The 12,871-nt window shown below is 30.2% G+C and overlaps 1 protein-coding gene across 2 annotated transcripts in view; it reads right to left on the bottom strand.

The window, feature by feature from the left end:
- Window positions 1-12,871, bottom strand: part of Tsp74F (Tetraspanin 74F) — a 75,654-nt gene that overhangs the window by 16,171 nt on the left and 46,612 nt on the right. For both annotated transcript variants that reach the window (XM_075356546.1, XM_075356547.1), the window contains exons 4-5: window positions 10,466-10,636; window positions 7,838-7,918 (exon numbers count right to left, since the gene is read on the bottom strand). In XM_075356546.1, the coding sequence (XP_075212661.1) occupies window positions 7,838-7,918; window positions 10,466-10,636 (252 nt within the window). The remainder of the gene's footprint in view (window positions 1-7,837; window positions 7,919-10,465; window positions 10,637-12,871) is intronic.

Genomic DNA, 12,871 nt, shown 5'->3' with positions numbered 1-12,871 from the left:
ATGTCTCAACCACTATCAATCTGTTCCTTAATTTCTTGAATTTTTTGGTGAACCACTTGGCCTGTTATCACTTTATTTATCAGAAAAGGTAAGATCTTTTGAAGCAAGCCTCCTTCCTGATTGTTCTTAGGAACAACAAATCTTAAATTCTTATAATCTGAACGGGGTGCGTCACCAGTTAAACTTTTCTCTTCAATAGATTCTTTATCCTCTTAAGACAACACTGAGAGATCTTTTCACATGACCTCAGGTACTGGATTTTTCAGATGGACCAACAGCCATCATAGGATTTTCTTGGGGATTACTAATTTTGGTCCCATGATTACTGGGGAAATATAAGACCACCTTTGTAGAGCCCACCCGTATACAGGCTACAACTAAATATAATTGGGTTCATTCGCCCAGGTGCCCAGAGGACAGCGTTTGTGATTCACTATGTAGAGCCATCCATCCATCGGCACAATAGTTTCCACTTTGGTTTATGGTTGCATTTTGAAAGATGTTGTAACACCATCGTGTGTAAGAGTAAGAAGAAATATCGTAAAATATTGTTGTGTTAAGAGTATATGTTGTAATTTGTGTAGTGTAAAGTGTTCTGCAGCTTTGTGTGTAGTGGAAAGAAAAACTGCAAAGGCTAAGGTTGAGGAGATGCCAACCCCCAAAGTCTTAAAGAAAAGACTCCCTGTCAGGGATGTTGTTGTTGATCATCTACTAGTTTTCATAGATTTTTAATGAAGCAGTTATTTTTAAAGTATAATTTTATCAGCTGGATTTAATAAAATGACATTGGATTATACACGGCTTTACTTTGAACAAAATATTAAAATTTCTTCTTTTTATCTTTGGTGCTGCATCTGCTTATTGATTATCAATGACCATCATGCCAACTGCTGGTCTGTAAAATGTAGTCCCAAAATGGTATTCTTGCTAAACAACTAATGTAAAATTTTCAATCACACAATTCTTCTTTCTGGTGGTACTCCAAAAGGGTTTCACTGGAAAATGAGAGGTCATTTTCATTATTTTATTTTCTGTTATGTGCTCATATATCAGAACTTTTGATTATACAGATCATGACCTCAGATCCCATATGATCTAGTTGTCTTAAATATAAGTTACTTCCTCAGAAATTATTTCCAACTTCTATTGAATTATTCATAATTCACCAAAATAGTAAAAGTATTCCACTCACTTCTTTAAAAACAGGTGGAGTTAATACTGATGCATGCATGTTACATAAGAGGGGCAATCAAGTAGTTAATTGTATTTGCCCAGTTTTTTCTAAAAAGAAAAGATACTCTGATTTATTTGTTAGCAAAACTGGTTATACTTATGTTTGTAATATGCTGTAATAAGATTTTACATGTTGATAAAAATTGTTAGTCCCATTATTAGGTGTAAACAGTCACTTCATTTGCAAGTGGTATTTTTGAATTAGAAGTCCATACGAGACTCTTTCTGAAGACAAGGTGTAATTAAGTGCTAAAGTTCATTGCCAGTTTGAAAGAAGTGCACTACCCAACTCCATAGGGGAAGACACCCACCTTGTGATGATTTCGGTTGCCACACCACCCCCTCTGTTCGAGCCCTGAGGAGCTTTACCAGAGGTTGTCTTTAGACCCTCTAACTGATTACATCCAATTCGGCATGAATTTCATGGGCCAGCAGGGCAGAACTACCAGATCTGCCCCTAGCCCACAGGAATTCATAAACTAAAAGGTTAACTTCCACCCAGGTGGATACCTCTACATCTGCCACCGGGCCTTCATTATCAGAAACTGAGGAGGTCAAAGGAAAAAGATCTGGCCCTCTCTTCTGCCAGACTTCCTGCCAACTTCTTGAGTATCTATCATGGTTGGAGATACCCTGACCTGACAATCTGCGAATATAAATGATCACTGTCTTTCTTCTACTTAAGACTCTTGGGCAAGCCCACAAATGTGACTTCTACCCACAGCGAGCCATGGGCAGCCAGAGGCCTTCTATATTCTCCTGTTACTCACTGCACTCTTTTCCGCTGCTGAAAGAAGTGTACAGTAAGAAATCACTTTTTTGCCAGGCAGCTAAAAAACTATATAAGTTGTTTGAAAATGGATACACAGATATCAAGGACAATTACTGGCAGCTTTGGTATTGGATGACAATATTGAAAGTACTTCCAAATGATTGCTGCATAGGTGAGTGACGATCTATAAAATTCCAAATGAATTGAGAATTTCATATGGAACTATACACATCATCATCTCTGAATTCTGAACCATTGAAAAATTTTCACTCAGTTGAAGTTCATTTATTAATTAACATAAGCAACATAATGGGAAATGTTTTCAAACAACTTTTATATTTTTGGATCACTAAGAGAAGAAAAGTTATGACTTTTTAGACAAAATTCTGGTTGATTGTTAGGTTCTGAAATGAAATGATCTGAAATGAAATGGAGTTCACTTGAGTAGAAACATTATCACTCCCCACCTTCATGTAAATTGTAAAAGGTTCTATTTGCCAGAAATGTGATGTTGATTCTTTTCTTGTACAAACAAGTGTTGTGTATGCTGAATTCAAGCTTATGACCTCTACAACTAATGTGGAATCATACTGTAAATCCCTGTAAAGGCTGAGGAAGACAATTAAAGATAAAAAAATCAGTAAATTCATAAAGGATTGAGCTTCTACAAGACCATGCAACCATTCACCAAACATCATGAAGGATTTTTGAAAAGATTCAAGTTTATGGTGTAGGAATGCCCTTCCTGCAATTCTGACCTTGTAGCATGTGCTTTCCATGTGTTTGGACAAATTTTATAAAGTTATACTATTTTTTTTTGTACACTGGCTTTTTTTTTAAATATTCAATTCACATAATTCTTTTAAATTCTATATTATTTATAAAAAGAACTAGGTGGTTAAAAGGCTGGTGGAAAAAAGGGCAAGATCCATTGACTTGATTTATATATATGCATTTATAATTTTTCCACTCCTGGATTTATTTTCTCTTTGATGTTTAGTGCTTTTGCAGAAGTTTTGCTTCTTCAGAATGTTTTTTAATACACATGATTTAGTTAATTAAAAACATTATAATTGTAGAGGTATAATAACATAGTTGGTTATAGGTGAACTATAGAAATATGTTTAACATCCCAGTCAGTGATGTAGTATGAACTAATCAGCTGATATTACAATCTTTTGGTAGATAATGAAACTATTGTTTTTTGTATGATAATTTTTTATCTACACTTGGAACAATTAAAATTAGACATATTACTTTTCCTAATGCAATCTCATGTTAAAATTTTCCTTGTTCATTAGTTATATTTTTGTTGATATTTTTTATTATGTGTAATTATTTAATAGTAAGGAATTTAGATTTGTTGATACTGATTTATAATATTTGTATGTATACTTGAAAATATTTGTTTCTTTTCCATAATGTGACCAGTATAGTTAGATTTTTGTGTACTGTATTTATACACATGTAAATCTTCCAGAAAGTGTATTCTTTCTTTCTCAATTTATATTTGTGATTACAATATAAAATTCATTATTATGAATTATTTTTCCTTATTTTTAGGATTAATTATCGAATAACCTTAAAGTCTGTGCATGGGCATATGAAACTGCTCAAACTAAACTAGCTCATGATAAACAATAAAAACACCATTTTTTATTTTTTGTTTTTTTATTTATTTTTTATGATGTTTTTTAAAACACAATTTTTTTTCTCATTTTTTTAAAAACGAATTTCATTTTCAGTGTATCTTACATACATATATAAAATACTTAATAATAATGTTTAATAATTTAAATATTAAAACTGCCTATAGAGTGGTGACAGTGTATATCGTTTTTGAGACCATAAAAAGAAGTAGATTAATTTGTTGCTATCTGTCAGTCTTTCTTATGATTATGATTCATGTAAACTATCTGAGGAACAAATGACACCCAACCAGAACTTTTCTTCTGAGAAAAATGATGTTTTCTCAGAGGCAGAGTTGTTACAGAGCTGATGATTCTGTTCACCAGAGGAACAGCCAGTTCCTATGGTGAACAGAAAGAAAGTGTTGTTTGTAGAGCTTAATTTCCTCTGCATTTTAAACACTGCAGCATACTAATATGAAACAGTATAGTCAATTCAGTGAAGAAGGCAACAGGGAATCCATCATTCTTTACTTTCTTTAGTAAGCCTGACAAGAGATGCTTGTTATTCTGGGGAATCGCTCAGCTATTTTTGGAAATGATTACCACCTACAACTATTACAATTATGGCATCTAACTTGTACTGAAGACATTATCTGGAATGACATGCAACTAGTGAAGACACAGGAGTGAAGTTAGTTTTATTACAAATTAACTATTAAGTTGAACTTTTGATAATAACTTATCATGATGAACTTATGACGATAAGTAGATTTATATTCATTACTTCATGAGCATGGTAGAAAAAATGTCTCAATGCTGCCAGATTCTTTTGGGTAATCAATTATACTCTGAATAATCTACCTTATTTTACATCTGAAAGTTATGCACGTTGATTTCCCTTCCCTGATACATCAATCACATACATACATTTAAAAAGGTAAAATAAAAATCAGTTCATTAATAGTTCCCATTCATGTTTAATTGTCACAGAATCTGAAACAAAGACGACACAGTAGTCCCTACCTCCAAAGCTGCAATTGTAAAAATATCATATTCACATAATACATATAAAAAATTGAAAAATACATAATTTAGTGATTTCAGATTTGGCAAATTTATCTAAAATACTATAATAAAGAATACTTCAAAACTCAAAACATATCATTATGGTTTTGTATACTGTAATAAAATTCAAGCCTTTGGAATCAGAACTCAAAAACAAGTTTATTTTTTACCTCTCAAATAAAGTGTTTGGACAGTTTTTAGAGATAATCAGAGTATGCAGAACTTTTAATTTTATTTTTTGTTTTGTTCATAAAAATCTTTAAGTTCTTTTCAGAGATATTTATCTGCAAACTTGACCAAACATTATAATTAATACTAGCAAATGAGTAATTACTATACAATACAATTAATAATATATCCTTCCTGTATCCTTTAATAACACTAAATATTTGATGAAATATTTCACTATAAAAGATTTGCTGTGTCCATATTGTGTATGGACACAGCAAATCTTATATAGAAGTTTTGATGTCTGATCATAGTATTGCTTATAAAGCTGATAATTAGCGGTAATTCAATCACACATAATAATAATAATTCAAGCAAGAATCCTTCTATACCAATAGCATATGTTATTAGAATAAAAGACATTTTAAGGTATATGATTAATTTTGAAGGCAGTCAATTATGATGCTCACTTATAGCATATTTCTGGGAAACTCAAAGTTATGGTCTTCTTCTCAATCTTTATAAAGTACAGCTGTTTCTTATGTTTATGGAAGGGAACAGTTGTGCAACAATTGAACATTAAATGGTTAAAGAGTGGCCAAAAGAGACACTTTCACTTCTAGACCTGCAAATATTAAGTATGTTCCTTTAGTCAATCAGAGCATTTTATTTTTCCACTTATTCGTATGAAATTGGAGTTGATGAAAAATTTGATTAAAACACTGAACAAAGAAGGAAAAGGATTTAAATATTTAGAAGAAGTGTTTCCTAAGTTAAGTGAAACCAAATTAAAAGAAGGAAATATTCATTGGACCTCATGAAAGTAATGATGAAAATTGTAACATTAGGTTGAATAACGTAGAGCTAGCAGCATGGAAGTCCATAATTTTCTTGGAAATAACAAAGCAGAAAGTAGATCTTTTAAAAATTTTTTTGTTGGAATACAAAAAATTTAGACTACCAGATGTCATTAAGAATTCATTTTTTGCATTCCTCTCAACTTTTTCCCACAAAATTTGGGTGCTGTGAATGATAAGCAGGGAGAATGCTTCCAACAGGATATAGTCAAAGTGGAGTAGCATTAATAAGGTAGATGGGACAAATCGATGATGAGTGACTACTGTTAGTTTCTACAAAGAGAGAACACACAAAAGGAAGAAGTAATTTATTAGTTGAACTCCAGTTATTAAAACTTTTAGGTATGCTTTATCTGTTATAATTATATTCACTTTCAAAATTTCATATTATTTGCAATTTCTGAAAGGTTGAATAACAAAAATCTGATGGGTGAAGAAGAAAACAAACTTCATTTTTGGATTCAACCCACAAAAAAAAATAAAAGTTTAGCCCATAAAAATAAGCTTTATTTCTGTTCTGAAAATTCTTTTTCCAATTTGTAAACCAATGTAATGGATGTCTCATTTTACAAAGATACAGTATCTTCAAGCAAGAATGACACATAACATACTAATGAATAAATCTTGTCTGTCTGTCTGTCCATCCATCTGTTTGTTTGTTTGTTACTAAATCATGAAAAAACTGCTGGCTTGGCTTGTTTCTTTATTTCTTTTTTATTCAATCATGAAAAAACTGCGGCACTGTTTTGAAGAATCTTTTTTCTTTCTTTTTTAAAGAGAAACAAACATACAGACAACAAAAGAACCAAAATCTCCAGGCTAATCTTCAAGCAGCAACAGGAACTACCAGTACTGAAAATTAAACAAATGAGTGTTGAAGAACTCAAGCTCTACATTAAAGTATGCATGTGAGGCCATAGATAGCCATTTCTATATAAGAATTAAATGAATTTCTTGAACCTCTATTGAAAAGTATAGGGGTGACTTACCTTACTTCATGGGCAAAAGTATACAAGGGGTTGCTATGACCTCTCTGGAACTTTTCCCTACCAGCAGTGTTTAGGTACCAGTTACAGTCGATTACCCCAAATTATCCCACAACCAGATGGATTACCAGCTAAGCTGAAAATGTGACCTCCTAAATATTGTTAGGTTACTACTAGGATATTCACCTGTTAGGTTTTAACTTTCTATTGGTTTATAAACCAGAAAATTTGGATTAAAAGCCAAACTGTCAACCATTGAGCTGCATGATCTCTAACTCCATAAAATTAAAGATTTATTACTTTGCAAAAAGGAATTTTTAAAAAAATTGAGAATGTATTTTATTCGTAAATAATGTTTTTTTAAAATTTGTATTTCCTAGAAAAGGGAATAAATTAAAAGTTTTACATGTTAGATTTCTTTATATACACTATAGAGTGTTTTCAGTATTACCAGTTGTAACAATTTTCCATGTATATAAAAAATACTATTGCCTATCCTGCTAGATGCACATGAGAGTAATGTTAAAATTTGCCTATAATGATATTTTTTTCATGGTTTTTTCATCTTAGTGAAGACAATTCATGAGGCAATTAAATGGCCATGTCAACCCAATCTGAAACACTCTGCATTCATATGGACAGCTCTCATATAATACTACATCCAGAAATCTGACCTCATTTTTAAATAAAAATAATTTGGAATAAAACTAATGAAATATAACTGATGACCTGCTGAAAAAAGTACTTTTTATATTATGGACTTATAATAACACAAATAAAAATCTTTAATACATTTACATATGTAATTAGCATTTGAACAGTTGCAGTTGATCCAATAATGTAATTTGGACCAGTTTATTTTCAAATTCTGCCATTAAGAATGATATGAAAATATAAAATAATGATAAGAATAGATCCTGTTATTGTTTTGAAGCCAAGCAATATATGTTTTTTTTATACTTTACATTTCATATAATTCAATAATATTTTTCTATTAATAATATTATTTCTTATTCCTTAGAAAGAAAATGTAAAATAATATTTTACAACACATAAATTTTTTTTGGTTATAACAAATAATCAAACTTCTATACTTTTATATAAATAAATAATATTTCTATTTACCTTGCCTTCTACTTCACGACAACAGCTATCAGGGATATTTCCTTTCCAGTCGATAAAACTTGACACCCCACAACAATGCAACTGTAACAAAAATATGATTTCACAATTAAAATTAATGAAAAAAATTTAAGTTTGGCATGCTTAACAAATTAAATCAATATTTTTATTATATAATATCAGTTTAATATTACTGGAATGATAACAACACACCTCTTTCAACTTCACCTAATTTCTATGAAGTGTGATCAGTAACAACAGATATTTTAACTATTCCCTATGTGCATATTATAAGGATGACAAGTATATACAAATAAACCACTCCTGGGATAGGAGAAGCCAGTTTGTAAAATAGCAGACTATATTACAGAATGATATAATTTCTGTACTGTTAAGCAATTTTGCATATTTTTTTCTTTTTTAAATAAAATCTAATTTTGTTTGCATCATTATTATAAAATTAAAAAAGTAAACAACACTTCAATAAAAATATTTTCAAAATTAATAATATAAAAAATTCCTCCCAACTAATAATAACGTTCACATAAAAAATTCCTTTGTTCATTTTTATTCAACTTTATAAATAAATTGTTTATTCTGATAGGCAGATAATACTTATATGTATTATGTCAGGAACGGATAAATACACTACACCACTAATAAAAAAAAAAAAACTCTGCCACAGTAAGTGCTTATCAGATGGGCAGAATTCTGGTTTTAGTCAAAAAAAAAGGATGTTACACTGCTGTAATGATTTCTGAAAAAAAAAAATTTCTTTCGTTGTTTTAGCTAGTTATTGGTGTTTTTATATGTTTCATGTTATGTTGATATGATGTGTTCTCTTATACTACTGCAAAGTACTGTGTATTGTTCCATAAATACATTACACTTGTATATTTGCGTTTTTTCTTCCTACTTTTCACATAATTGTTGAGTTGTGACTGCATCAGTTGCTTAACACTGGTACTTGCCAACAACCCACTTTGATACTGTTACTCATAATTTGTGGTTTTGAAACTGTGCTCACAAAAGAAAAAAGGTTCAAATTGACCCAAAATGATTAAAACTTCAAAACTGATTTTTTTGGATATCAACCCCTTTCCTTCAACGTGAGGCTTCTTTTTAAGGTAAGAATTTGCGCCTATATATGCAAAATAAACAATGGTGCTTCCATAGTTCCATGTTATTTTAATCAATAGTCAACTGTTAACAACAATAGTTTAGTCATTTTGTAGTTAATATTGATGCATTTATAATGAGTACTATAATTCATGAAATATGACGAATAATCTGATTTTTGATGGCAAAAACAAGTTTACAGCTAAAATTCACACAGAATTTGTGAAATTTATTTACCAAATATTATGTGTGACATTAAAGTAAGACAATGGTACCATTCATTTCAAGAAGGGTGAATGAACATTCATGATGAAGAATCTAGCAGCTGGCCATCAGTAATAACAGATGATCTGGTTGAAAAATTGACAAAAATATTTGAGAAAGCCAGTGGCTTATCGTGTCACAATTGTCTTCAATGTTTCCTGAAGTTTTGCAATCTTGGAGTTATGAAACTTTGGAAAACTAGGTTATAAATAATTGTGAGTGAAGAAATTGATGGGTGCCAAAGATGTTAACCTATGCACTTAAGGAAAAAGTCTTATTACAGGGCATAAATGTTAGCAGCATTGCGAAAATGATGGTGATGAATTGTGTGATCACATGGTTACAAGAGATGAAACCTGGATTTCTTATTCGAACATTGAGACAAAGCAGCAGTCAATGTGATGGTGGCATTCATCATCTCCTAGACCAAAGAAGTTGAAACAAGAATGTTTGGTAAAGAAATTATGCCTACTATTTTTTGGCACAAAACAGGTGTCTTACTTGTTAAACTGAGAAATCATAGAACTACTGTAAATGCTCATATGTATGGCAGAGCATTAAAAAAATCTTAAAAGAGCTATTAAAAAAAGGACATGGAATGCTATCCTGCGATATTTTGATTTTGCATGACAATCCTGCCCACATATGGTAAATCATACAGAAGGGCAATTGGAAAAATTTTACTGAAAAATCTTTGATCATCCACCCTACAGTCCTGACTTAGCTCCCAGTGATTATTTTCTTTTTTTTACCTTCAACAATGCCTTGCATCACAAAGATTTGACAATTACGACGACAGTGTTTCTGTATGGTTTAAATTTCACTGCAATAAAATGGCTAAAAGAGGGAATGAAGAAGCTTGTGAAATGCTATGAGAAACATGTTGAAGTTTTGTTTTAATGTAAAATTAGTTATTTAGTTAATTAGTGCATTTACCACTATGTAGAAAAGTGGTTAATAAATATATTTTTTATCAGTACGTTATAAAGTTTTTTCATATTTTTCAGTTTTGATTTTATTTCAAAACAATCCTTACTTTAGAAACACAGTCTTACATAAAACCAATAAAAAAGAAGTATTAGATCCACACAAAATGAGCCCAACAAATTTTATCTTTGAATGGATTTTTACTTTCTACTTCATTAAAAATATTTCATAATTATTGTTCTAAAAACAATTTTCAACAATAATTTAATCAGGTAAATTATAAGGCAATGAAGAAAGTATAGTTGGTATGTAATGGCTTACGTTTTCTTGAGTGTCATCCCATGCTCTTCTTATATTTCTTTTCTCATTGTAGAACTTAATGGAAGTATACATCTCTTGTTCCATTGTGTATCTAACTTTCTCTCTAAAAACATAGCCTAATATCCCTCCAACTAGCATGATGACAAAAACAAGAAGAAGAACTAAGAAGTACTGCAACAGAAAAACAGTACAAAATGATCATCAAAAAAATATAAAAATTTATAAATTAATTTCCTTCGCCCCGATCAATGTGTTTCACTGAGTAAATAAATATTTATAATTGTTGGTATTAATTACTATTATTTTTTCTGCAAAGATCACTATAGTTTCTATGTTGAGTACTGATTACCTTTCTTAGCTTTATTCTTATCGATCACTTATTGATGTGTTTTGGAACCACTTCATTGTCAAAACTTACTGTACTGGTACTTTTAAATTTCTGGTTATTCTACAAACAAATAGATACAGCTGCTTTCAGTGTTTACGTATTTTGAGATAACTCATTTGAAAATATTATTACTGTATTATCTATTCATTTGAGAGAAGTGCTAATGTTAGCATGTGTATCTCAAAAAGATAAATTTTTCGATACGAGTATACGTACTTATTTATTTACATTCTTTGCTTAAATTAATTTGGTTTAGTTCAGTTGACGTAAAATATAAATCAACATATATATTTATGTTTATATATATATATATTTATAAAACTGGTTTAATAGAGCAATGATGGACAAAACCTCATCATTTAAAAGTTCTGTACCATCAAAGTCTACTTCAGAATTAGAATTTGCAGTCATTTTTTTCCTACTACAGTACAAAAAATTGGGAAGAAAATTTGAGTCTAAGGACATTAATATTGATTGGGTATGCATGTAAATAATCAGTCACAACCTAACTATGTAATCTGCTTTGAAATTTTCTCAAACCAAAGCATGAAAAACCCTTATTATTGAAACATCACCTTAGTACAAAAAATTCAATGTTAGAAAACAAACCTACCAAGAATTATTCCATTCAAAAATTATCAAAGGTAAAATGCAAATAAGAAAGTACGGTCAACTTATGGTTTACATGCCTTATATATATCAAAGTTCAATTAAAGAGGATTATTTATTTTTTAATGTGCTATTAACACAAACTAACTCCAAAATAAAAAAAAGCGCAGCATATTCAAAAAGTACATGACTTCTTTGAAAAAAATGAAATGGAAGCAGTGCATTAGGGTCTGTTATGATAGTGCTCGACATATGACTAGAAGAAAATATGAAGTGTTGGAACCAAAGTAAAATCAGTTACAGTAAATTGTACCCTCATACGTCATCCACAGCAAACCTTTAGCAGTAAAATGGATACCTGAACAACTTAAACATGTTCTCCAGGAGGCTATCAAGGAAGTAGATTTTATTAAATATCGGGCTTTAAACTATCATTTTTTTTCAATACTATGTCCTGAAATGAGCAGTGACCAGATTCAGTTACTGCTACACATGTAGATGAGCTGGTTTTCTAAATGAAAGTTGCTAAACATTCAAAGGTACTGTGAGATTGATTGACACATGAGTTATAGATTACAACACCATCCTAACAGATATTTTCAACTACCTCAATAACTTAAATTTAAGTTTGCAAGGTGAAACAACAAAATGATTTTTAGTAACAACAAAATAAAGACACTTATCAAAATTAAAACCCGCAGTCTTTTCCAAATTTGGAAAATTCTGTGACAGGACACAGAATTGAAATTAAAGATAATCTCATTAATAATATAAAACACCATTGCCTAATACTCATTGACGCTTTTAAAAAATACTTTAAAGGAAATTATTCTGAATTCCTATGGATACAAAACCCTTTCACACTGGATTCATCCCTGGAACTCTAATTAACAAAGAAGTCTTTGATAGAACTATCTTGAGATGGAAGTTTGAAAATGGAATTTACTAGATTAGATGATATATTAGCTAAAGGTTAAAAATGAATATTCATCATTGTCTAGAAAAGCATTTTTATTTTTAATTCTAACTTCTACTTAATATCATTGTGAAACTAGACTTTCTACTATGGTGACAGAAGAAATAAATTTCATAATAAACTAAATCTTGTCTCAAATTTGTGCTTAAAATTAAGTTCAACTGAACCACATTTGTTATATGCTTCAATTGTTTCACGTATGTAGCACTATCCTTCTCACTGAATTTTTAGTCTTCAAAAGTAAAAGTAGCATTCTTTGTAAAGTAAATAAATGTTTTTTTTTATAAAAATGATTAAAAAATATACAATAAAAAAAGTTGTAGTGTACGATTTTTTGTAAAATAAATAGGTTCTTTCAAAAAAGATTATAATTCTTTATTGCTTTATCATTCTGAGATATAACTCTATTGCTATCCTAATGACATATTAAGTA

This window comes from Lycorma delicatula, chromosome 2 (assembly GCF_047948215.1).
Source record: "Lycorma delicatula isolate Av1 chromosome 2, ASM4794821v1, whole genome shotgun sequence".
Classification (NCBI taxonomy): Eukaryota; Metazoa; Arthropoda; class Insecta; order Hemiptera; family Fulgoridae; genus Lycorma; species Lycorma delicatula.
Note: the sequence above shows the minus strand (reverse complement) of the source record. Positions and strands in the feature narration are given on the sequence as shown.